Below are 27,881 nucleotides of genomic sequence, written 5' to 3'. Positions count from 1 at the left end.
ACACAGAATAAGGACATGAACCAGAAAGGTATTTTAGATCCATTAGTTATAATTTACACACCAATGACATACAGCATAAAGACAAAATATACAGATCTTCATATATATATGTACATTGATCAACACAGTGCACAATTTAAAGTTATGTTACAATTAAGTGTACAATTTTAAATATGGCTTCATAAACTAGTAATAACAGTGCTAAAATGACGTATGTCTTGTGTAGTTCATAGACAAACAACATAATGCAGCTACAGCATCAGAGTCCCCAATTAGAAATGTGTTGCTTCATTTTGTTAGTTAAACCTTGTACACTGCACCTAGCAATATATCCCTTGCCCATACACATATTCATACACTTTATTCTTGCTGGATTGCACACCCCTGTCTTTGGGACTTGCATTCTTCAAGTATCCTGAAAAATAAAAACCTGTACATTCAAGGTAAGGTAAGTCAGAAGAACAAATTAAGAAGTGAGGAAGAACACACACAATCATAGTGCTCAGTGAAAATATCAATGTGACCAGTGCAGCCGAAAAAAGCACTTTTTTTCAAGGAGCTTACAAAAGAACAACAGTCACATCTCGTTTGCCTTACTGCCCCAAATAAAGCAAAATTTTACTAAATTATAATTAGACAGGAATGAGAGAAGTGGTAAATTCGGGGTCACTTGGAAGCTCTGTTGGAAACCCCGGCACCACTGAAGCAAATGGCACTTTTGTCAACAACTTCAAAGCAGAGCAGGATTTTATTTATTCCACAAAACTTGAATGCTTTTTGGAAGCATATGTTTCAGTTTTAGCTTGTTGAGCTGAATATGTAAATCATTACATGAAATCCCACAAACCTTTTTACACTGAAGTCTGACCAAAAGCCCTTAATGATCTCTTTAGCCTTGAAAAACCTGGGAGTGGTGCAACCAGGACACAGAACTAAGAGTTTAACATTGTAGTGACACACAGTGTTTTCAGTGACTGGCATTCCTGTGCTGTACACAGACTAATACCATGTAATTCCAAATTGCGCTCAGAGAGCTGCAGAAACCTCTGCCAAGAAGTATTTCACACTGGGGCACCTCCATAGGGAATGAACAAAGAAGAAGCCCTCCCCAAAGGCCATCAAAGAAGAGGACTGCCCCAAACCACTGAGATGGAGTTGACTCATGTTGCAACCCTTCTCTCCACCAAGGCAAAACTGTGAAGACTGTGGTCACTGGCCTAAAAACTAAATGTACACACGTGGTGCAGGGGGAACACCTTCCCTCCACAGGACACCAGCTCACTACAACAGCCCACGTTCCCAGAAGGCTCAAAGCTCTGCTCACTGCAAATGCTAGCTCCCCAACAGACCTTTGTCTCTGCAGCTCAGCCACGGGAAGACAGCAGGCTAATGCCCCATAGGAGCCACAGCTACCAAAATTATTCCCTGCACCATCTACCCAGCACTAAGGAATACCCAAGGCACAGCATACATGGATAGCCCACAGCACTGATCAACTGCTGAAAGCCACTGCAGTCATTCAGAGTTACTTCCAGTCCTCTGGTTCCATGGGATTAGACAGCACAACCTGCGTGCTCCTCCAGATCACAGCTGCTGAGATGTACGGGCATGACCCACACCTATGGCTACCCATTTCCACATCCCAGCTACTGGACTGTCCAATTAATTCTGCATTTAGAGAGCATAGCTTGCTTTATTAGTATCACATGCCTAAGTCATAATTTTGCAGTATTTGGGGAGGGAAGGAGGGTTAGGCCAAACAGCTACTTATCAAAAAACAGATTCAAATTCTTATTCAAACATCTAAGGACAAGACCCACTTGAATTCATCCCCTGCCACAGAATTTTCACTTGGTGAGCTGCCCTGCATAAATCTGCACATAACACGCTTTTCCAGCAGGCAATATTTTGCAAGGCTTAGCATCTGACAGATACAGGCCTTTCAAGGAAAACAGTATGAAACTGTCATGATTACTTGAGCAGACATCACTGACAAAAGCAAATTTGTGCCTGAACTGTTGCTGCAGAAATATTTCAGGCAGTATTTTTTCAAAGAGAATATAGATCTGGAGGGACATTGCCAAGGTTTTAAAGATCAAAATGTGTTACTTGCAGCGCTATAATTGGATGGAAACAGTCCTCCAGATCTGAAACATCAGGTTCAGTTTGGTTTTTAAATCAAACACCACATTTGCAGGATTTCTGTAGGACCTATACATCCTAGTGCCTGTTTCCCCCACTCGGTAACAGTGAGCTCTGCTGACAGAGCCAATGAGACCGACAGGGGTAAACAAATCTCTTCTGACATGACAAGAGTGTCATGCAGTCAAACACTGCAATTCACATGAAAAAAAAAACCAACAGACTGCTTCAAATCTAACTCCACTGGAAATGCAGGGCTTGCTTTGAACTCCAATTTGCCAATTGAGGGGCAGACCAATTACTCATTCTTTTAAAGCAGCACCATGGAAATAGAAAGGCAGTACTCAGCCTTTGGCAGTATTTAAGGTCAAGTAACTGCAAGGAACGGTGCTGTCTCCTCATCAGGATATGGGCTCATGTTCCAGCTCCTAAGCAGAGCAGGTGTCCCACCCATCCACTGGAACAGAGGCACGAGCCAGGCCACAGATGCAGGCCAAGTCCTCCTGCAGAGACCCACTACTTGGCAACTCCCTGTATCCCACCATCCCCTTCTCCACTGCCTTGTCCAAGTCCATCCAAGGGCTCCCCTGCCATATTTTGAGAGGGGCTGGACAGTACAGAGGAACGCCAAGACTGCTTTCCTCCTGCCAGTACCCTGGACCACCATCTACCCAAACTGGACCAGGGCTATGGCTGGGACCAGGTTTGATGCTGGCACTTGTGATCCTCTCAGAGACATCACTGACATCTGACTCTTGTATCAAGGGCCCCTGAACCCTTTCTAACATCACCTCACAGTGAGTTTCTGGCTCTGTGGCAGAGGGACCTCCAGCCAGGGAAAAACCTTATGTGGTCTGTGTCACCTCAGATGTGATGTCCTGGCATCCATCAGCCTCCAGCTCCTGGCAGAAGCTGCTATCCCAGCTCACCTGCTGGGCAGCTGGCAATTCACAGCTCTCCCTGGTTTCATGGCTGCAGAGACACCTGCTGACCCTCAACCCTGCCAGCAGCACAGTCAGGACCTCCAGCATCCCTACAATGGACTCGCTCGCAATTTTGATCAGTGAGGGAGGAAAAAAAGAAAAAGGAAAAAAAGCCCAAAAGGAAATAAAGATGCTCTCTGACTATTTTCAGTTCTGTACAGCCCCTCAGCACTAACATTAAAAATAGATATGATGAAATGGGAAAAAAAAAAAAAAAGAAAGAAAAAAAAAAACCAAGAAGACTGCAGGACTAAGAAAACATTGTTCTTTTAGCAAAATTTTGGAAAGTCAAAAACAATTATTCCTTTTTTAACACATTTTTTCCCATGTAAAAAATAAATGAACACTTCTTAATGTATTTTTTAAACTTATTGTTAGTTTGGTTGGTTGGTTCCCCACAACAATTTACCAAGACACAAAAGAAAATTTCTTTTTCAAAAGAAAATGCATGGATTAAATCCTTTTAAAGAGGTCTGACCATCCTTTAATGGGCTTTTAATGACTGGGACTCATCTGCTGCAAGCACGCCTTGCAATGCTGAACAAATGGAGAAAGCACAGCCTTCAAACATGCATCAGTAAATGAGTGAGAACATCTCCATCAGAATTTCCAATGCCCTAATGGAACAAATTCCTTTTATTCAGAATATCAATACCTATATTTTTGCAGATAAAATCTCTCCTACCTTGGCCATGGAGTTACTCTGGCATTTCAGGCCACCACATCTGCACATTCAAGCCCAAGACTTATCTTCTTATGCCCCATTTCTTGTGCTTAGTTTCCTGAGAAGGGTCTCCAGTAACTGGATGATATCTTCCTCCTCAGTTTTGGTTCCCTTTGCAAATGATACTTGCCCGCAACATTGACTGGAACATGGCTCCAAGGACATGCCGAGGGAATTGTGGAAACCCGTGTAAATTCACACCAAACTTGGTCAGCTCTCACTGCAGTGGCTCCCAAGCATGAACAGACCTGGGGCTTCAGTGCAGACAAAGGTGTCCCTGCTTTCAAAGCCATAGCTAACTCCATGTTTCCCCAGAGCAGGCACTTTCTTCTGCACAAGGCACTCCAGGATCTCAGGGTGCAAGCAATTCTTTGAGTGCTGGAGCTATTTCAAGCTCCAGACTCTGTATAACTACAAACACTTAACATTCTAAAGCAGTTGTCTGCCCTAACTGCTCCTAGAACCAATTTGGTACAACCAACACATTGTAAAAATTTTCTTGAAGCATCCTGATTCATCTAACTGTAAATCACTGAGAAAGTCAAAATTAAAATGGGCCACCAACAAAGTCTGCAAATACCCAATTTTATACGCATATTTAAAAACACAACAGCTCAGTATGTTTGATATGCTCTCTCTACTAAAATCAACTAATCATGGCCAAGCAACACCAAAGTACATGCTTAACTTCAAAGCTGTGAGTAAATCCAATGGATTTATTTTCATCTCTAACCTGCATTTAGGGAGACATGAACCTGAAGCATGTCAGAACCTGTGCAATCATTTTGAGATCTGGATCCACAGATGTGCCAGCAAAGGCAACTTAAATGCAATTCTGGTCATGCTTTCAGTATCTGAATTTCCCCACACACATGGTGGTGCTGTCCCATCTCACTTCCTCCCGTACATCAGCTTTAGGGACTATGCACGGCAAGCCAGCACAGTGCCCAGCACACCCTGAAACACCTTCCTAGTCAGCTATAAAGCGTTCAATTGCCTGGGCCAACATCTTGCAACTACAGAGCATCCCAGGCCTACTAATACCTCAAAATGCTTTGCAACCTTCATGGTTTTGCTATGTCTGTTGATAAAGAACACAAAGCACCCACTGCTGAGACACACCAGACTTTCAGCAACAAATCCCATTAGCCTTGCCTAGAAATACCAGACAGCAGCCATGGGCAGGGAGTAAAAACATAATAATAATTCAAAAACACAGAAGAAATTTGACCAACACACATTCCAGATGAGTTGACACTGACATCTCCCTCCTGCATGAAAGCATTCTAGAGTAGTGATTTCAACCTTCTGCAAAGAACAAGAAATACTAACCCATTCCTTTCTGCAGGAATATGTTTTCCTTCATCCTTCCCTGACTGTCACCAAAAGAACTGGGAGCAGTTCTTTCCTGCAGACCCTGTAACATATGCACCCAAAGTATGGGTAGCTATCAAATAAAATTCCCCTGAAACTTCACCAAATCACAGAACCTTTTAGGTTGGAAAAGACCTTTGAGATCATCAAGTCCAAGTGTTAACCCAGCACTAACAAGTCCACAACCAAACAATGTCCCCAAAGTGCCACATGTACACGGCTTTTAAATATCTTCAGGGGTGGTGACTGGGCAGCCTGTTCCAAGGCTTGACAACCCTTCCAGTGACGTTTTTCCCCATGTCCAATCCAAACCTCCCCTGGTGTACCTTGAGGCCATTTCTCTTACCCTAGAGCTTGTTACCTGGGAGAAGAGACCTACCCCCACCTTGCTACACCCTTCTTTCAGACAGTTGTAGAGAGTGATAAGGTCTCTCCTGAAACTCCTTTTCTCCAGGCTGAACACTCCCAGCTCTCTCAGCTGTTCTTCAGATTTGTGTGCAAAACCTTTCACCAGCTTCACTGTCCTTCCCTGGACATGCTCCAGCACCTCAATGACTTTCTTGTAGTGAAGGGCCCAGAACAGAACACAGGAGCCGGTGTGCAGCCCCACCAGTGCTGAGACAGGGAGACAATCACTGGCCCTGGTCCTGCGGGCCACACCATTGCTGATACAGGCCAGGGTGCTGCATGAATCTGATGCACCTCAGCACAACACTGGCTTAGACTGAGACGGCAGTCAACCAATGCTGCCAGGGCCTTTTCATTACAGCATCAATCATTTTCTTCCACGGAAGAAAGCTGTGCCAGTCATACCTCTTCTGTTTTTGTCCTTAACCCATTGCTGTAGGGATAACACACAAACCAGTTGTGACAAATGCTCCACTTCCCAGAAGTTTGTCCCACTTGGATGGGGGATCTGGTTTTGAACATGAACAAAAATAGATTTCAAGGTCCTGCTGCCCTCTAGACCACCAGTTTGCCCATGTGTGTTTTAAATGTGTTTACCTTGGTCCACCTGAACAATTACACAAAACGAAATATGGTTGAAATAGTCCAAGCAGTATGTGACAGCTGAATCAAGCACAATGGTCTCTTCCAAAGTGGTATAAACCTCTTTTTAAACCTCTGAAGGAGAAAACAAATCAGAGTGATCCCAAGAAACAACTTATCTGCACAATGGGAGACACTTGCACATATCACTTGCACTGTTCATGATCTCTGTATTCATCCATGTCCACATCCGAGTCGAAGAGGGAGTGTCCAGTGTAATCTGTGTCAGGGGTTTGGGAAATACTGTTCCCTTCCTCATCAAATGTTTCTGTCCTTGAATAAAAACTGAAGTCCTGCAAAGGGGAGTAAGTCTTGCTTGCCTCACTGCTTTCCTCAGATTCATACAGAGTGTTGTCATCATCATGGTGCCATTCTGGCCAAAATTTCCTCCTTATTCTTTCACAATACATAGCAAGGTTTATCAGTTCACCTGCAACACAACACAACAGACTTCAGTAAATATATCCAGCCAATAATGCTCTAACTCACCTGATGATGCAAAGACACATTAGCTGTGTTTGGAAAAAAACTGCATAGGGCCTTTTCAAAGAAATTTCAAAATTCCAAGATGCCATCAATCCTCTTAGCAGCTGTTTTTAACTTTAATGTAATCACATACAACAAGAAGTGTTACACAGAAATAAACATAAATGTATGTTCACTCAAATAGCAAAGTATCCCAAATTCAACCTCTACAAAAAGAAATCAAGACAAGACACTAATACTGTAAGGTTTTTGTAATAGAACTTTTTGCTTAATTGCAAACACTGATTCCCAAAGACAGAATTTGATCTTATAGATGGCACAGTGTGCTTATTAAATACAGTGAATGTGGGGTTTTCACCACCAGATGGCAGCGTTGTCTGCAACATAAATTCACATTTAACATGCCCACTGGCTCACTCCTACTGCTTCCAGCCTTACTATCTTGTGCCTTGTTTATAAATACATGTATGCTTACAGAATGAATCATAAAAAAACTCGAAGAAGAAAGAAATAACAATGCATTAAAGGCGAGGTGCATGTAAAACCTGTACTCATGACAGCATAAGTAGGTTGATGGGTACAGAGAATCAACCACACTGCTTGGATATTTCAATCTATTATCTTCTATTTATTTTCATTAGAGACAAACTAATTCAACAAGCATAGTAATCCTTCTAGACAGCCATGAGCCCTTGAGAATTTTACCCATGACACCCCAGACATCAAGAGGAAAAACTGCAGAGCCAATATTTATATCCTCATCTCAAATGCTCATTATCTGAGGACAAGAGTAGATCTGTGCCTCTTAGTCTCAGGTTTAGCAGAACTCTCTTGTACAGAGTAGGTTTACAGGTCAGATTCATTCCTTTTAGACTATTTTACATCCTCTTCCTCCTTTGTACTTCCCATTTTTCATGCTGCGTGGTTTTACTATGGAAAGGGATGCAAAGATACTTTAACATCTGTATCTTCCCACAAAAAAGAACCAAACAAAAAAACAACCCTATGTGGAGAGGAGGGGTATGTTGGTTTCCAATTCATGCAAAAAGCAAAGTGACTCCAACGCCAAGCTGGATTTCTTCTTTGTCTGGCATCTTCAAAAACAGCAAAGGCTGTAATTTCAGTGAGACAGTAGCACTTGCAGTTCTACTACCAAGGAAAGTACTCCGTTCAGCAGAATTTGGCTGTTCTCCTGTTTTCTCATACTTTACCCAGCATTCGCTCCTTAGAGGCTTTAAGGCTTTGCCACATTAAACAGGGAAATGATCAAGCAGAGAAATAAAAACAATTACTGTGTGGAACATTAAAGAGAAAACCAATAACTTTAAGAGAAAACAATATTACAGGATACAAATGCTACATCGAAGGCAAGAACAGTCTGCCGAAGTCCTGCAGTCTTCAGAATGTCCTTCCAAGGTACTCCAAGCTTAAACATGGAAAATGCCACCAAGAGCTTTCAATCAGAGATCACTTAAGCTTTCTTACCTTTGATTAGTCTCTCTGGTCGAGTCCCTGGTAATGTCCACATTGCCTGTGCCAGATGTCCAAAGACAGTGGCATCAACAGTAGAAACAGTTGATCCCATAATGTACTTCTTGTCGCCTGTAAATACAATAGCAAATACTTTTTGACTGGATGTCACTTTTCCCCAAATTTAAAAAAAAAAAAAAATCACAGTTCCACCTTTAGTATATTTATTTTACTGAAATAATTTCAACGAAAAGGTTAATTTGTTCAAAGCCAGGGATCCCAAAGCTGTTTCTAGGGTTCAGCAGGTGAAATCCATTACTGCACCTTCCCCTGAGCTCAAGTCTTCCATAACCAGGCCAATTACAGAGGCACCAGTGGCCAAGGAACCTCCTCTGCTCCTCATAGCTGGCAGTGCTCACACACTGTACTCGCCCTGCATTTAGAATCTGCTCTGCAGCTAGAAGATGCCTGAAAACACCATTTTTGCCTTGGTGCAAACCCAAAACTGCTCAACCACGATTCAAAATCGTGAACTTGCTGAAAGAAGCTGGTCACCCTTTATCTGTCATCCATACAGATCCAGGTGCAATTTACTCATCCGATCAGCTGGAAAAAGAAAAGTCACACCCAAAGCTTTCCTCTCTCCCTGTTTGTTCAGGATGAAATGGATGCACCTGCAGTGACTGCTCAGAAATAACCTGCATTCTCCAGGAAGAGGGCAAGGCCGTACGCAGGAGTGGACAGGTCCTCTCCCACACTACCACTGCAGTGCCCTCACCCCCACTGACCCCTGACAGATAGAAATCAAATAGAGGCACATCAGGCATGCAGGCACTAAGCGAAAGAGCAGCCCTTTGGGACTGGCCTGGTGCAGTGGAGGGATGTCTGCTCCTCACAGCAGCTCTGCTTAACTCCCTGGGCACCCCAATGTCATGATGGTCCCAAATGGCCACCACAGCATGAACAGATGGGTAACTAACTAAGACAGGGAAGAAAATACATGTTTCAAAGGCACTGTTTGCAACAAAACATCCACTGTATGCTTGTTTTCCCATCACAGGCAGGAGACCTGGAACAAAGACCACGAACAGAGCACACAGAGTGAAACATGAAGTATTGCAGAGGTCAGATTATCTGGTTGCACTGTTCCTGCCTCGGCCCAAAGTGTTATAAACTCTGTAAAATGTGGTACCTAATTGAATTCTCAAAATCCTGTTATCCCCAGGACAGATATATCCGTCTCCCCAGGACATTCTTCTGAGCTGCCCGTAATTCAGCAGGTTATTCAATGTTAGGTTTATTGAGCAAGTCCAGAGGAACTGTCCAGTGTAAAATGCATCAAATTCCACTGTACAGTACAAGGAATGCTGCCAATCCCCTGCACAAGAGCACAGCAAAACAGTGCTCAGGAATAGCCAGTAACAATAACCTTCTCTGGCCTGTCAGATGTCATTTGAACATGCAGTTAACCCTCGCCAGCTCTTCTACAGTTCCATCTATTCATTGTTTGAAAATTCTGTACAGGGTAAATGTTACATCTTTTCGGTATTTATCTGACACCTGAGCATCCATCAATCTCAAACACAGCTCAAAAATTGGTCCCTAAACCACAGTTATATGTCAGCACTACGAATTTAGCACCATACAACTGGGTCTTGAGATTCAATCCATAGTGATGTTGTGTTGGGAAGAAATACTGTCATTTCCATCTTGCTACAACTAAAGCAGGCTCTGAGTGAGGGCTACACCATCCCATCCTCTGGTTCCCCAGGCACAACACCCCACACCTTCAGGTGCACGGAAATGAAGGGCAAGAGGAGAAAATAAAAGTTTTATGATGTGGGATCATAGAACTCCAACTCATAAGTCATGCTGCACCACAGAATATGGCATCTGTACACATTTTCTCCCACCATTTCCATTCTGTTCCCAAAACTTCCAGGGCAACTTCAGTCCAGAAGACTTTCTGACAGACCAGATATCTCTGCCTCTGTTAATCTTTAAGCAAGATTACACAGTGTCTGTCACATCCAAGCTGCCATAGCACTGATCATCTCAAACACCTCTCGGCATCCCCTGGCTAATCCAACAGAAATTAAATCACCTCGTCACACTGGACTTGGATCAACTTCGTACTGCCCAGGAATTTGAGAGTACACAACTCCACTGTTTACAAATACATGCACCAGAGGATTCAAAAGCAGCTACTTCCCAACAGTGGGTCAAGAAATGCCAGCAAGAAGCAGGTCTGTAGGACCTGTACAGAGGCAGGTGCAGCACTTGCAGGCTGCTACAGGGCATTTAACTAACTTTACAGGCTCAGATTCAAGTTAGTCCAACCTCTGAGTTTTCAGCTCTGAGGACTCCTGCCCTCCCCAAAGCATCAAATGCTTTTCAAAATCCACTTCAGGAAGCTGCTGGCCTGTAACTCCCTGCTCAAAACCCCCATCTACCAAAGAGCCTGAGAGGCAGACAGCTGAGAGAGCACCAACACATTAATGGTTACTCACTTGCCTCTTCTAAACAATTACCAAAATGTGTATTTTCACGTATTGCTAATTTATATGCTCATTCTCCACATTTTCTTACACTATTACCAGACAGTAGGAAACTGCTACAATACAAGGAAATCACATTTGTGGTTTAAAGACTGCAGGACAGAGAGAAAGGTGATACCAATGGGACAGGCTGATCCATCACAGTGGAATTAGTTCCAATTTCCATGTTTATAAGATTTGGAGGAGTCTGTCAGGGAAGTGGGTATAAGGGAGATCGAAAAATTATTCTCAGAAATAAAAATAAAGGGAAAAGAAAGCATCAAAGGTGTGATTGGGAATGGCAAAATTAATGTCATAAAAACTGGCAGCTGCGAAGTTATCATTCTCTGGAAGCAGCTCTTAGAATTAAAAGTTATTCTTCTTCCCATGTTGAATAGTCCCTGTTAAAAAAGGGGAGCATTAATCTGATATTCCTGACGGCTGACATCTACAGTTTGGTATGTGCAGCTATTCTGCACCATAGGCATCATTTTAAAGCTCTTAAGATAACAGCCAAAATCTCAACTGCTTTCTCTTCTGGGAAAGCACTTGGGTACATAAATATGGAGGGGAATCTCACAAAGATCATGCAGGCAGTAAGCTGACTGACCGCCTTGTCCTTCCCCACTTTGAAACAGGGGAGCCTCTAGTCAGGCTGGAAGTCTTCATCCCACCTCCTGTCCCCATTGCAGGATACTACCTGGAGGCCACACTTACTAGACCCAACCATAATCACAGATGGCTGGAGAAAACATGAGCATACTCATGGTTAACGAAAATTAAGGCAATTACAGAAAAGTAGACAAACTCACTGATAATCAAAAGGAAAAATATAATGATTCATGTAACTGCACAGTGACTAATCTGACATCCATTTCAGAGGGGAAGATGAAAAAAATGTACACTATTCAGCTGGTAATGTAATAAATAACAGGAATATAGGAAATGCCCATCAAGGCTTTTTGAAGTACACAGGCACATTCTCAACAACAATCTGGAATTAAGAAGAAAAATTCTGCTGCTAACATATGTATACTACAACTAAAAATTCGATAAAGTGAAGAAATGCTTGAGAATTTCCAGTGTATTTTCCACAAAAGCCACAGACAGATTATAGCATTTACCTTCAAAGGGAAACGACCCAAGCAACCCAGGAAGGGAGAAAGAAGTAGGAAGAGCAGCTGTCTGCAGGCTAGAATTGAACAAACTCTCATTTGAAACAAGTCCAATTTTGAACAGATGTCGATAGTGACTAACATCTGTCAGCAAAATGTGGTGGCACCTCCACCTGCTGAAATCTCATAATTAGAACTGGAAGGCTTTTAGAAAGTCATCCCCAAGCCAGCAAAAAGGCACAGGCTTCAAGACAGCAGTCAGGCAGTCTGATCCACAAAGATCTGTCTGGATGATTAAATGATCCCTTTGAACTTGAAATCTTACAAATCTGAGTGTTAGTATGCACTGCAGAGAAATAAGCAAACCAAGATACTTTTACAGGTACTAAGGCACACAGTGTTAGTTTTCTCTTGAAGGTTCTCTCTGCTCTTGGTATGACTTTAGCACAGACATACCCACTGCCACTCCTTTCAGCCTGACAGAGTTGTCTAGCCAGAACCAGGGGGCTTTGCTGAGCTATTAAGTCATAGACTGAACTTGCTCCAGCTCCTGTCCCAACCACACTCCTCCTTGTGATGAGCATGGAGCCATGCAGTACCAAGGTCAAAACTACAGCATCCATAGTCCCACAGAGGAGAGCACCTGAAGATGGCCACAGCTCTGCAGCAGGTATGACCAGATATCCTTTTCTGAAATAAACTGCTCCCTCCCTTCCTCCCTCACAAAGAAAAGGGACCTCTTAAACTCCTAACTACAGATTTTCCCTGAAGAGACACTAGAATAGATAATTGCTTCTGTTAACAAACAAAATGCAGCATAAGAAAGTGCTGTCAAAAGAGGCGCCATCAACAAAGCTTCCCCTTGCCCATTGTGTTCATGCACTTCATGGGTTTTTTCCCAGCTTGTTCCCAATTCAGCAACTCAACAGGTTTGTTACGGAAAACTCTACATCTGGGTCCACTGCAAATACTCTCCTTTCCAAAACAGCTTGGAAGTCCAGAAGCATGTTTTTTCCAGTGCTTTCTTAGAAAGCACTCAGCTTCTGCCTTCTGCTGGCCTCTCCCCAGTTTGTTCCTTTCATCCACTCCACATCTGTCTCTTTACAGCACGTGCAGTGTGTACCCCCTCTGGAGCACAAGGCAGGAAGGCATCCTCCTGTCCTCCACTCAGCCACCTCTTTAAAGCAATTGTTACAGGGAACAACACACAGGTACCATCTCTCTTGGTTTCTCACACAAGAGAGACATAAACTCAAGGAAAGTGACAACCCTGCACCACAGCAATTCCTCAAAATTTACACAGATGCACAATATGCTTAGCTCTCAGTGGAGCAGAAGGCAAGAGGCACAGCGCAAAACAGTTCCAGTGCCTATTTCAACCTGAGCCACACAACATAAATGAGGTTCATGTAATTCTAGCTAAGTGAAGTCCACCTTAAGACTAATTGTATGGGATCCACGCAAGACAATCAAGAATCTTAAACACACCTACTTTGACAGCACAGAACCATCTCCTACTGGGAGCTTTGAATAAAGCTGCTGACACCAACCAAACACAACAAAGTTCAGCTCTTCAAAATAACAGCTGCAAAGGGTTTTCAAATGGCAGCCTCATAACAATCTGTCAAACAGCCACAAATAAAAAACAGGAAAGGAAATACAACCAGAAAATAAAAAATGAGGCACACACACACCAGCCCCCAAAAAGGCTATAAATAAGAGATTTCATTTGCAGAACTAAACACTACATTTTCCTAATTTCATATCGCTAAACACTCTTCCAAAACAGCAGGCCATGTTTTGCTACTCTACATACACATACTGTGCTCAGGGAAGGAAACCTCTTACACCTCTAGACACACAATTTGGAAGCAAAGAGTGGGATAAGAAATAGTATCTCTGCCAGAGCAAGGAAGGCACTAAATGACAGCATCTATCTAGCTGCTGCCAAAATGAGATTATTGGTGTGTGATCAAGCTGTCAGGAAGCACCCGAGGTCAATTCCACCCTGTGGAGAGCGAGGCTGTGAGCAGAGCACCAGAACTCACTGTACCTTACCCAGGAGGCCGGCCAGAGTCCTCATGTCCTTCTCCATCAGTGTGTACATCTCCTCCTCCGAGAAGCGCCCGATGCCGTGGCCGTACATCTCCCGCTTCACGATTCCTTTGGTCAGATGGCAAAAGATCCACTTCAGCAAGTCGCTGAAGGGGCCAAAAAGCGAAACCATCTTTTGTGTCTCATGAAGATTTTCCACCCATTGGCAATAAGCTAAAGTCCTAGAAGGAGGCAGAAACAAGTTATAGCAGTGTAATCCCCAGAGAGCCCAACACCACCCTGCAGAGGCTGGCACAGAGGTCAGGCAGGTGAGTGCTCACTGCCCTGATGGAGATGCAGCTTCCATACACAGCAGACTCTGAGGCACAGCAGACTCCGAGTGCCAGCAGAGAAAACCCACTTTACAGTACTTAGGCACACTGCCCAGTGCTTATTCTCTCATTAAATCATAACTCACTTCAGGAGAAACAAGATTCGTGTTCAAATATAAAGTAAAAGCTGCAGAATTCTGCTCAACTTGTGTAACAAAACACAGTGCCAAACAGATTTATTAGCTAAAGACAACTCACTGCACAGGCCTGGGCCAAACAATAACAAAACAGCCCCCCAAAAAATCAATCTTTCTCACCAAACTTTCTTCTTTCTATACTGCTGACACTTAGGCAAGCAGCAACTTTGCTCCAACATAAATAAAAAAGTAAATTTTCAGAAGATTTCTCCCCGGAAACTAAGAACAACACAATCTTTTAAAAATCTAATACAAAAGTAGTGGTTATTGGGCTGGTTTTCTCCTGTACTCTTTCCTGTCTTCAAAACGCTGGTTATATGAGAGACATTTCTAAAGGACTCTGCTGCCTTCCATGCTTTATTGAAAGGCAAATAATATTCTTTTAAAATGTCTTTTTATAAAAATTTGTCTCATCAGCCTAAATCTTTGTTTCCCACATGAGCTTTCGTTCTTTATTAACATTATAGGCAAACATATCTTGATTTGTTGCTCCAGAAACGTATGAAAAAAGACAGGTTAACTTAATATCCAGCATCTTAAGAAATTACAAATAAACCAAAAAGACCATATATGTGAACTTTTGTCACCAAGTTCAAGGGTTGTTGGAAAAATGGCTAAAGACATCTCAAAGCAGACAAAATAAACATAGGAAGCCTGCAGGATCTCAGAAACACTGGGAATTGATACACATACTCTAATCCAAGCCATTCCAAGGCTTCATTGTTTTAGCTTGGAATATGACTTCTGTTTTATCACTGTACATATTTCCAACTGCACATAATTTCCTTAGTGCTGGTATGATTCACCCAATTCAAGAAAGGAAAGAAAAAAAAAAACCAACCAAAAAAAAAAAAACCACACACACACACACACACAAAAAAAAAAACCAAACCAAAAACCACCAGTATCTCCTGGAGAACTCCAATGACTTCTATTGATAACACACATTTTATCAAACTCACACTGTCCACTGCACTTCAGTGCCTCCTGCTCTAACTGGTTTCACTGAAGTCAGTAACAGTGAGGTGTGAGCAGGTTTTGCTGCAAATGTATAAATGGGGAAGAACAAAAAATGCACCTGCTCTGCTACTGATGGCTTTGACCCTCAACAGATTACTCCACAACCTCTGGCACTGTATAATTACAACAAAAGCATCCTGCTGACATTGCACATGCTCCAACACCACTTTTAGAATGTGGTGTTCTGCACAGTCCTGGTTTTCCAAACTTGAAGGATGAACTCACGTCATTGAACAGGTTTCAACAATGCAAAGTTTGAATCAGAGACAGATTTAGCAGAGGCACAGCAATACAGGAGGAATGTCAAGCCAACAAATGGAGCAGTAAAAATCTACTGAAACTCCTGAAGAATTGACTTTATCTGGAAGATGTGGGGCAAGACTGCCCTGCTCCAGGAACAACAGTAGAACAGGATTTAAGACAAATGGAAAGAAGGCTGGCCTAAAGGCATAAGGGCACTCTATACAGCAGAATGTTGCAGTAGACATGTTTCACTGGCCTGGCAAAGGACAAGGTCTCTTCAGCAGGTACTGCTCTGAATAGGAAAAACTCTTGATGTGAACACTAGGAAGTAATTACAATACTATCACCTGGGTTGGAAGGGACCTTAAAAATCATCTGCTTCCAACTAGATGTCCACTGCAGGGATGCCTACTCTGTAGGCAGGGACATTATCCACTAGATCACATGGCTCCAGGTCCCAACCAACCTGGCCTTGAGTACTTCCAGGGATAGGACATCCACAATTTCCTAGGCAACCTGTGCCTCACCACCCTTCAAGTAAAGAACTTCTTTCTAACACCTTCTCTTTAAAACTGTTCTCCCTTGTTTTGTCACTATCTACCCATGTAAAAAAATGACTCTCCCTCTTTTTTATAAGCCCTGTTTAAGTACTGGAAGGCCACAACAAGGTCTCCCTGGAGCCTTCTGCTCTCAATGCTGAACAGCCTCAACTCTCTTGGCCTGTCTTCACAGGAGACATGCTCCAGTCCTCTGATCATCTTTGTGGCTTCCTCTGGACCTCTTATGCTGGGAACTCTAGAGCTGGAAACAGGTGGGGTCTCACAAACACAGAGTAGAAGAGGAGAATCACCTCCCTTGACTTCTCCTGATGCAGCCCAGGATGCTATCTCACACTGTTGGCTCATGTCCAGTTTTTTCATCCACCAGAGCCCCCAAGTCCTTCTCCACAGTGCTGCTCTGAATGAGTTCTTCTCCTAATCTGTAAGTTATTATTTATTATTTGAATAAGCTAAGAAGAACTTGATCTCTGAAAGCACTGCTCTGTCTTGCTGCAGAGACCCTCCTTCCCCAGGATGGACCTGACCTGCTTCATCTGGCAACTCTGCAATACAATTTAGTTACTTTAGGACAACAGCCTGGCCTGGAGAAGGGCAACAAGAAAAAGAAGTCAAAACAAAACAGAAAAAGAACACAGGAACTCCACTGCAGCATTTTTTAAGTCACCCCAGTTGCTCAAGATTAAGCGTGGCCCTATGGACTTGCCATCATTATTGCTCACTCCAACCACACCAGTGAGCTGGCATCACACCAGGAGTGACCAACCATGTCAAAAATTGTCTTCATTTCATAAAACAGAATGAACAAGGTTTCCCACAAAGCTAATTAACCCATACTTTATTGAAAAAGTACATTTCCTCAGAGCTCGCTTGCCCTGGAAGAGAAGGTCTTTGGGTCTGGAAGAGGCAGAAATCAGATCAGGACAGCAGTGGATTTAGGTAATCCTGCTTAGGCCAAACTGTCAAGCACAAATCTTAAGACACCTGCTTGCCCCTTTGAATGACCAGAATTGTTACACGTCCCAAATCTCAAATTTACACAAGCAATGAGGGCAGCTAAATAGACAATCGCAGAGTTTACTTCCAAAATGTTACAGTTCTGAGTAGATAAAACAACGCTCAAGTAGGCTCTGATCCAGGGAGAGTTAAAAACACTTTTAAAACTGACTTTACAAGCACTTTGTCAAAAGGATTCTATTTAAGGGTTCATTAATTTGTGTTTTCTACCAAAATATGCTTCTCAGTATTTCATTCCACTCATCACTCCTCTATTCAGACTACATTAGTCGAGTATTATCAATATTACAGAAGGTTTGGAAATGCCAGAAATTGGGTAGTCTACATAAATCTACTCCAGTACAGCATAACCATACATTTTACACTAGAATAAGTATTCATGGGATGACATAATTATTTTAAATATTGGCCAGAACAGAGCATTTTGGGAAACACTACCATTTGCATTTGTGCCAGCACATCTGTACAAATTTTAGAGTATAAATAAAACAATAATGCATTAAAGAGCAATACTGTGGTGCTGAAGTAAATCCAAAGTCTAAATGTAACAGCAGCTTTGGCCTCAATACATGAAACAGACAAGGAGATGAAGAAAGTGACTCACCAACAGCAGCTTGCCTAATTATCCCAAAATTGTCTGAACCTCAAGGCAAGGGGAAGGCATTCACACGGATGTGAACAGGAGGTTATTTTTCCTATCTGAACCTGTGCAGACTGGAATTTCTTGATATACAAAAGGATTGTAACAAATGCATTCCACAATCTGCAGTAGAAACCCCACCTGCTGTGCAACTCCTCAGAGCAACTGGCTTCTAAGCCACCAGCAGCATTCAAGCCTCATCACTGTCAGCAGTAGGAGAGTCGCTGCTCTTAAAATTGGCTTGATGTGTTTAAACGTATTTACATTATAAAAATATTTTATGTCTAACATGTGACAAGTCTGAATACTGACCAAAATCAGATTCATCCATATTCTCATATTATATTCTTCCTGTACTTCAAGCATTCATCATATATGATGCTTGGTTCTTGAAAGACAAAGCAAGAAACAAGTCAAAAATATTTTCAAGTGTGTATATATACATACACACACATTTACAAATCACACACATACACAAATATTTATAAATTCCTACAGCTGTGTTTGACAATACAGCTCAACCAATCTAATGGGCTAGTCTGCTTATGCCAAATATTCAAGACTTTATGTTCTCACTAAGCACATTAGTGTCACTGACCTAAGATCCGCCTCCTGAGATGGAAGTGACAGAAAGCAGCTCACAGTGACTGCCTGCCCTACAGGCACCAGGAGCTGCCTGGCCTGAATCCCAGCAGTATTGTCAAGCCCAGCATGCCAATTCCAGAAGGAAGTGAGAATCAGACCTGTCTTAACCAGAGGTCCAATCCCACAAATCTGCTGCAGTTACACCAAAAACCCAGCACATTCCCCAAAGGTGGCTGAGGGTGCCACATAGTTTCTGGGGGCCCACAGGTTACTGCAGGCAGTGGAGGTGGCTCAGAGCAAGCCTAGAGCAGATGACTGAGATCTGCACTGGATCCAGGACCTGGGGTGAGAGTCACAAAGTTATTCCATTTTCATCTCTTCACTGCTGGCTCGCCTCAACACCCATTCAGCTTAGAGGACTATTTTTTCTTTTGCCAACTAAACATAGCAAAAGCCTAATGGCTTACTGCATTCTCCAGGGACTGGAGCTCCAGCACCAGCTCCAAATAAGTCTGTGCATCTCAGAGTGTAACCCCAGCACGGAAATAGGCACGCTTACTTGTCCTTCTGCCTGAGCCCTGCTGGGTGCCACAGCCCAGGGCAGAGAGACAGTGTCCAGACAGGTTCTGGTTCTGAGGTTCTCAACAGCCCCACACTGCTGTCAACTCCAGCCAGAGCAGTTGCTTCCACAGGTAAGAAACACTAACTGCTGAAGACGAGCCACTGCCTTGGCAAAACTGAACATTTCTGGAGGAAATGCTGAGCACGCACCAGGATTCGCTCCACCCATAGACAGCACACCACAGGATGTACTTTTCTTCTTTGTCCGATAAATGTACTACAGTATTACTAATTTATGATGAAGCTACTTTGCATGCTGCTGGCAATGAAACAGTAGGAGCCACATTATGCACCACTTCTTTGGAGGCTTGGTTTTATACACCTTATTCTGCAGAAAGGCAATGACTCTTTCAAATTCCTCACCATGGGACACAAGGACATCAAGAAAAAACCCTAAGCTTCTAGTGGGAAGTGGGCAGGTTCAGGGACAGATATAAAAGGATCCCACAACCATAGATGCAATGCTGTCAAGGACAAATATGGTCCTACACAGTGAAAATCTTACTCTGGTGTAAGTAGAGGATGGTCAAAGCTGTCCTCCAGGAATTACAGCAGTACAACTCCAACACCTCATGGCTCAGGCTTACTACAAGGAATCTGCAAGGTATAACCTCACCAACACATCAAGCCTCTGGTACAGCCAGAGGGACATACAGTAAGACTTATAGTTGGACTTTTTACTGCACTGCAGCAAAAATACATGTCTTGGAGGAACTCAGCTGTGTGACTACTCAGGAAAGGCAACAGGGATACACAGCCAGGCATGCACATCTCCCTTCCTGATATAACTTTGTCCACCTGTTTTAATACCCCTTGTCTGGGCCACTGTCTGAATCTGCAATACGTGTCTTCCACACTTCCACACTATGTCATGTCCAGCAGTGTCCAGACATCTCCAGGGGAGTCTGGATGGATGGACAACAGCTTCACAGAGGAAAGCACTTTGTAACTGAGACACAACTGCAGTACAAGCCTGACATCAGTAATGATACACTGAATGCAGTTAAATCTATGAACCACGAAACAATTGACACTAAGGCAAGGAGATGAAGCATTAGGGGACTAAAAGGCTTCATCCTCCCTTTGGCAGCTGTAGTAACTGAGGGTGGAAAAATGAACCAAAATAATGTTAATTTACAGGCTGCCTGTATCATGTTTGGAAGGCTATGACTGCAGATGGGTATAACTGGTGAAGACCACACTTCTCGGAAGGCAGAGATTTAATTTCTAAACCAAATCACTTCAATCTGCTAATTACTGAGTACTAAAAATTGTTCTCAGGAGACACTAAAAATTATTTTAAGAACTTTACGTACACATATTGCTGCTGATCTTTGATCAAAAGGTAAAAGAAAAAGCAGGTAAATGCATTCAATTTAAAAATCACATATTGTTTTGAAGAAAAAAATGTGCAACATAAATGCAAAACTTAGTGTAGCAAGGACTTAAGTGTATACTAGAAAGTAAACTATTGGGAGAAAGTCTTGTGCCTGCTAAGGCACAAAATGCAGCATCCAAGATGCATGTCCACCTGATGCCTCTATGCCCAAACTGGAAAGGGCACTTAAAAAGGACTGAAATGTAAAGCACAGAGGAAATCACAGGTATTATTTTTAAAGGTGTCAGTAAAATGCAGAAAGTACCAGAAAGGTTCTATTTCTATTTTCCATTCATATACATACTTCAGCTTCTCAGGATATTGTGACTAATACTGTACACTATCAATTCGCAGTATTGTCAACAAAATATATCAACAGGAGTATCCTGTGTTACAGGAAAGGCAATGATCCGTACTGCAATCTCTCACACATAATTAAAATCAGTAAGAGTAAGGAAACAATATTCTGGATTCAACACAAACACTGGATTCATTCCTCTATGCCCCCCAAAACCACCCGTGTATATGTATATATACCACCAATATACATATGAAAATATATTCATCCACCTTGATCTTTTGGTCTTTATTAACAAGGCTGCTCCTATACAGCAGTCACATTGACCAGAGAAGCCTCCCGCCATTGCTTCCTTCTACAAAGCTCCAGTCAAAGGCCCTGACTTTACCTTTCTTATACAGCACAACTTTTCAAGGGAATTATCTCTGGCTCATACCACCATACACATAAAGAACAGCAGTTCTTCAGGATGAAGAGAGTTGTGAAGTTAGTAATTGGGTAGGTAAGTTTTCTGCAAGAGAAAACAAGCCTTCATGTGGAGGCTCCATCCCAGGGACACACCTGACAGCACAAGCACACAGCCAGCTCTGCCATGCAAGCTTACCAGTACAGGTGCTCCTCCACCATCTTGGTCACAGCTCTGGAAACAGCCCTTTCATGGGGACCAAGGTGTTTATTTAAATTCACTCCAAGTTTCTCTTCCAAAAAGTCAATAATGAACTCGGTGCCAGATACCTTCTTGTGATTGTATTCAATCCAAGGCATTTTCCCTTGAGGGGAAAGTTTTCCATCAAAATAGTTCTAAGGAAAAAAAAAAAATCAAGTAAATAAACAAATATACAGACAAAAAAAAAAGCCCATCAGGTTCGGTTTCAAGGAGAATAAATATTTTTAAATAATTTTCTGTGTTTTAAAGAAACAAATCCACAAATCCAACAAATCTTTTTTTTTTTTTTTTTTTTTAAATTAACACTCTAGAGTAGCAGTGGCTATTCAATCACAGCAGCAGCTTTACCCTACATAACAATTCAGATAAAATTATTTCCAGGCCCTGCAAGATGCTCCATGCCTTTATGCTGAATGCCATGTAATATAATATTACTTAGATTGTATTATTCATTATTTAAATACCTGGGTTATTTAAGGGGTGGAGATGCTCAGATTTCCCAGAAGATTGGGCCTGTTATTCTAACAAGCTCTAAATCACAGGACTCACAACTAAATTCAGTTCCTGCACACATCTGCACTTTTCATATTAAAGGTACCTTAAAAAAAGTAAATTCATTATCGAACTCAGACAGTTGGATGGACAAAACACACACCATCACAAGCATATATTCCCTTCTTAGCAGAACAGAAACCTGCTTTCAGCAGCGTCAAAACTTAACAAATCTCAGACATTTACACTCCAGTTACAACTGGGTCTCCCAGGAGCCCAGCACAGCAGAGCACAACACTACTGCACTGCTGAACACTGCTATACCTGCTCAGCACAGCACTCACACAGAAGCAGCAATGTGTTTTTCCCATGACAAGGTGAAACACACAGAGAATTTCCATCTCATGTAACAGGCATGAGAGGAAGTGCTGACTGCTAAAACATGATCAGACATTTGTCTTCAATTTTCTTACTCCTGCAGGCAGACACAAGGCACAACCTTTTTCCTTTCCTGTGATTCCCATCCTCGCATCCTGTTATTTAGTGAATGAAAACTCCTAGCATGGAAAACTGAGCACTAAAGGCTCTGCACTAAATCTCTGGCAGTCACCCCAAGCATTTCAGGACCTAGCTCCTAATTGCTGGAGGTTTAGGGTTTGGTGTTCTGGATTGATCTGTTTGTGTCTCAAGTATTTACCCTTCCTGAATCCACTTAAGATGTATTAAGGTGCTCTGGCAGCAAGAAGCATACACCAGAACACGTCTCCGCGCAGTCTGAGACTGCCAGCATCCTGGCTGCCGCTCCAAATACAGATGTGCAATGCACTAGGATCACGCTGCCATTCTCAAAGGCTCTTCTCTTCCGGATGAAAACAAACGGGTATCACTTCTGGGAAACAATGCTCTTCCAGGGTTTGTGCCCAAACAAACAGCATGGTAGGGAGACTGGATGGTGTCATGTCTCACCCATTGCACCTCCGTGTGGGTGAATAAAGCACCTGAATCCCTCCCACCCACACATGTGGGTGACAAGGGGGCCAATTGCAGGGCACAAGCTCTAAAGCTGCTGAAGGTCTGAAACTGAAAGGAGAGCACTGCCCTATCCTTCTTCTTGCCAAGACCTTTCCTTTATCAAAAATGGTCTTTCAGCACTGAAACTGACTGACATATTTCCATAATTTTTCACTATGACTTTACCACAGAAGCACAAGGTTTTCCTGGAACTACACAGCGTGTTTAGAAGACCCTGAGCATTAATGGCTTAATCTTCATTAAACTCTTCCATTAAGATATTTCCCTTCCTGTGCACAAACACTGGTGGTTTGCAGAAGCTACTAGACTCAAAGACGTGCATATTACATCTTGCAATTACTGCAGTCCATACCATTTCCAACTCAGTAAAAAGCAAGTTGTTTATTACTCAGCTTCTTCAAGCACATGTATCTAACACATATAAATACATTGCCTAAAAAGATTTTCGTGTTTCATTACATACAGTTTATCAAACAAAATAGGAAATATCTTTCAGTGACCTGAGAAAACCTTAGTCTCTTGAGACATCTGTTACACTGTTCTTGTATCCACTGTTCTCAAACAGACATTTTTAGGCTTGAAACCTCTGTATCCTTATGGCTGACACTAATTGCTATCAAATATTTATCAATTTTCCACTCAAAAATTGTTCCAGCTGCGAAGCAGGAAAAAGCTATGGTATTATTAAAAACCAAAAGCAAACCCAAAGAATATCCCTTTTCATTCACAGTACATTAAGTGCCTGCAGAGCAACAATAACAATAGCTGTACAGAACCTTATTTATAAGGAATTTATAAAAAGAATGGCACAAAGTGTTTCTAGGGTAATTTTACAGTACTATGCAGAATAAATTGTATTTTACATCTTCAATTACTCCTGTTTATGATTTTATGTTTACTCATGTCTTTTCCTAAAGAGGCTGCCATTTCCACAGACCTGGCATGAAAACAGCACATTCCTGCTGTGCTAATTATTTATCAGGTTACATAAAGGCTCAGCTCTTCATATTCTTGAGGAAATCAAGGAATACCCAAAAGATCTTGATGAGCACACAGAAAAGGGCACTTTCAAAGCAAACTGTACCAAGAAAAGCATCAAATGTTTTGAAAACCCAGCTAGGGATTATGACAGCCCAGCTGGGGTGGGGCTGCCCAAAACATTTTTTTTTGGAAACTCACACATAGAGAGGCAGATGCAAGAAAACATAAACACATGACAATAGCACATCTGTTGGGAGAAATTCAGGTGAGAGTAAGGTACGAGTATGTCACTCCAACCCTCATGTGCAATTAAAGCATGTTGTGTAACACAAAACTCAACAGTCTGATGCACTACAATAAACACAAGGAATCAAAAGTGTAAAAGCAGTCTGAGCATCTCACTGTCTTCTCTTCACCCCATTTCATAACCCTCCCTTCAAAGCAGTCCCTCCCCAGCAAGGTGATGACCACAGCAGGTCTCCTGGGATGACCACCAGCTGCCTGCCACATGCAGCGCTTCCCCACCATGGCCCCTGAAGTGTGCAGGGAGGCACGGTGTTTCCCTCTGGATGCTGCTGTAGCCCCCTACACACCCAGCCTGCTGCCTGCCAGGCAGCCATCAGAGGCCTCCCTCACCTACAGCATCCTAAGGGTAACACAGTCATGAGGGGACAAAACAGAAGTCTGCAGTCAGAGTATAAGAAACTCCAGGCAAGAAAAATGCCCCCTTCAGCTCCCCTCCTGCTCCATCCCACAGCAGCATCCATACTTTGCTCCACCTGCCAGAGCCCAATGCAGCACCATACGCCTAACACAAGGACAGAAACAACATCTGCTTCTTCCGGAAAAAAAAAGCTGCGTCCTCAGCTCATAAGCTCATCTCCATCAAACTTACCTCTAAAGCCCTTCAGAGGGTCAGTAACCCCACAAGCACCTTAAGCCCATGAAAGCTATCATGGCTAAAAGCGCCAACCTGGTGTTCCGAGCACCTGCAGGACCATTCCTGCTTCTGCAAAATGGCACACAGATCATGTGGGGGAACCAAGCCGAGTTAAAACCAAGTAAACTAAAATGTCATGGCTCTAGCTAAGCCAGCTCAGCCTGAGCTGCCACAGAAAAGCACGTGCAGGAGGGGACAAGAGGAAGCAGCTGAAGGTAGGAATGTTGACGTTTTTAGTGTACTCACAGCTAGTGAGTAGGGATAGTGAGACATGCAACACCAAAAAGCAACGCTGACCTTCAGTACAAAAAATAAAGAGGGAATGATAACCCTCTGGGAATTCCTCTCTCTGAAAAGCTGTGTGATTTCTGACCACCATGAGCTCTCTAAACAACTCCATCCTGAATCACACAAATGCTGTGTTATCTTTCAGAAGTGACCATGTCCTGTCACAACCATCTTTAATAATGCATCTTGTTTTCCTCCACCAGAACAAACGTGACCATCACAAACTTTTGAATTGCATGACCTGCCATTAGAAAGAAAACAGATCTCACCAAGAGAGTCATCTCCTCAAATGTGCAATTTCCAAATTATTTTGAGAAAAGCAATGAGCACAAAGTCCTCCTGCTCCAAGGACATGTTCAAGCTGCAGAATCTTGCAAGTTCTGTAAACCTAAATGAGGAAAATGCATCCCACAGGATGGAAGTCTTCCTCTCTAGTACTCCCAAGTATCTGATTTAAGTACCACTGAATTCTAAGAAAACATTAAACTCAGGCTTTTAAAGAATTAAGCAAAATGTACTGATTAGACTTTCTTTCTCTTCCGATGTAAAGGAGTTTAGCCACATATGAAGCTAAGTATCAATGGTAAATGTGTTAAAAAAAAGTTGTAATAGGGTTGGTTTTCTGCTGTACAACATTTGACTTATACAAAACATTCTTCCTAACACCTTAGTATGGAGTAAAATGCCAAACTTACATTACCAGAGAAAAAACAGAGGGAGAAGAAAAAAGGAAAAAAGGAGAAAAACCCCAAACATTTCTTCTACCTGAGATCTTAGTTATATATATCATCACTATTTTATCATATTAAAGGCATTCAGTGCTTAACACACACAAAAAGAGGTAACCATCCCATGACTCAAAGAGCCTGTGTGCTGTACAGCCAACACCACAAGATGTGTGCCACACTTGCAGCATCCCAACTTGACCTCAATGCTAACAGGCAAGACCGTGAGATTCAAGTCTCCGCTCTCACAGCTTTCATTCACTGAAGTAGCTCAGGCTTCATTCCCTGCAGGAAGATGGCATGGGATGCACCCAACCACAATCAAGGAGCAGTATTCATGACCTCTAAAAGCAATCCTGTCTCACTTCACTGGGGAGGAAGCATCAGCCATGGGAGGTAAAGCAAAAGGTAAGCACTTCTTCCCAGGAAAGCTTCAGAGATAAGGCCTCCAGAAAAACAAGAACCTGCAGCTGTCTAATCTTGATGTCTTTAGCATGATGAAATTCAAGGATCAGTGTTCTGCTTTAGTTTTGGGGTGTTATTTAGTATTACATAAACTCCAGACTATTCTCCCACTTCAGCATTTCCAGCCAAGTTAACTTTTAACATTGATTTAGCTTTGCCAGTTAAATCTATAGCTGTTCCAGATAATCTTATTCAAGTCATATATTTAAAGGTTGTATACCAAATTTAATTGGAGACATAAAAGTGTTGGCATAACCACCTAGCTGTAGGTGTATGTTTACATCTCCCTGGGTGAGACAGACTGGGGGGACGAGAGGCAGGATGCCTATGTGCCATTTCACACAATTACAGAGAGCTGCAAGGCAAAGGCAAACTGCACCACGTACCTGGTAGGGTAAATCAGCCATCCTCAAGTACGTTTCCATTTTTAGGCAGAACGGGGATAAACTCGGAACGCCATTCCTAGGCCTTGAAAACTGATGCAGTATGATCGCATCTTTCGAATCGAGCTCTTCCTCTTTCCTGTCAAAAAAATAAAAACAGCATTTAAAAAAAAAAAAAGACAGGTGCGTGACTGCATGACACATCAGTACACTAAACAGACAAAGGAGAAGCCCTGGCAATACACTCGTCATCCCTTAAGGGGCTGCTGCAGGTTTTGGTTGCCCGGGTCCGGAGGCAGCAGAGGGCCCAGCCTGAGCCACCTGTGGGGGCGAGCGCAGGGCTCGCCGCGGTGCCGCCTCCTGCGCTGCTGCAAAGGGCGAATGGGGGAGAACGGGGGGAAGGGAGGGAAAAGAAAGGTAAATGGCAAAAGCACGGTGAAGGGGAGACTCCGACCCGCCGGACCTCGCCAACCTGACCCCGCAGGTGTAAGCGGCTCCGAGCGCCGCCCCGGCCCCGCGGGGAGCGCCCTTGTCTGGCAGCGCCGCAGCCGCTCCCGCACGCGGCCCCGCAGCCTCACCGTATGGCCAGCAGCTCGTGGAGCAGGTACGCGGCGGCGGCCAGCAGGGCTCCGCCCGTCAGGTACAGCGTCTTCTTCCACCAGGAGTCGGAGCCCAGCGCCGCCATGGTGCCGCCGCCGCCCGACAGCGGGAAGGCGACGATCTCGCCCCCATAGAAGGCGGGCGGCGGCTCCTCGGGCCCCGCGCACCAGCCCAGCGACAGGCTGCGGTTGCGGCTCAAGTCCGCCACGCAGGAGCGCGGCGCCGCCAGGCCCACCCCCCACAGCATCCTGCGCCCGGCACCCGCATCCCCCGCCGCGGAGCCGCCGAGCCCCTCTGCCCTGCTCTGCCCTGCCCTGCCCTGCCCAGCCGGGCCCTGCCCAGCCCGGTCCTGCCGGGCCCAGCCCGGCCCCGCGGCGGGGAAGGGCCGCGCCGCGCTGGGCGGCTCCGGCGGCTCCCTCGGCCGGCGCTGCGCGGCTGCGCGACCGGGCTGGGAAGGGAGGGGATGGGGAGGAGAAGGAGGGGATGGGGTGGACCGGGCCGGGTG

General features: G+C 43.6%; 1 protein-coding gene across 1 annotated transcript; it reads right to left on the bottom strand.

The window, feature by feature from the left end:
* Positions 1-37: 37 nt before the first annotated feature.
* On the bottom strand, positions 38-27,786 carry FAXC (failed axon connections homolog, metaxin like GST domain containing). The gene is made up of 6 exons (XM_066179514.1): positions 27,355-27,786; positions 26,780-26,915; positions 21,408-21,604; positions 13,940-14,157; positions 8,245-8,361; positions 38-6,703 (listed from the first exon to the last, which is right to left on the bottom strand). Exons 1-6 carry the CDS (start codon positions 27,621-27,623, stop codon positions 6,420-6,422), a joined length of 1,221 nt encoding a protein of 406 aa, XP_066035611.1. The 5' UTR covers positions 27,624-27,786; the 3' UTR covers positions 38-6,419.
* Positions 27,787-27,881: the final 95 nt, after the last annotated feature.

This window comes from Chamaea fasciata, unplaced genomic scaffold (assembly GCF_029207755.1).
Source record: "Chamaea fasciata isolate MVZ Bird 193981 ecotype frontalis unplaced genomic scaffold, bChaFas1.0.hap1 SCAF_3, whole genome shotgun sequence".
Taxonomy (NCBI): Eukaryota; Metazoa; Chordata; class Aves; order Passeriformes; family Sylviidae; genus Chamaea; species Chamaea fasciata.
The sequence above is the reverse complement of the archived record's forward strand: the minus strand, read 5'-3'. Positions and strand labels throughout refer to the sequence as shown.

What these genes read in the sequence shown, in the direction of transcription:
- FAXC (XM_066179514.1), bottom strand. Translation starts at nt 27,623, where the DNA reads ATGCTGTGGGGGGTGGGCCTGGCGGCGCCGCGCTCCTGCGTGGCGGAC. An exon ending in CACGAGCTGCTGGCCATACG is followed by an intron (nt 26,916 to 27,354) that starts GTGAGGCTGCGG and finishes TTTTTTTGACAG; the next exon opens with GAAAGAGGAAGAGCTCGATT. An exon ending in ACCAGAGAGACTAATCAAAG is followed by an intron (nt 6,704 to 8,244) that starts GTAAGAAAGCTT and finishes GTTGTGTTGCAG; the next exon opens with GTGAACTGATAAACCTTGCT.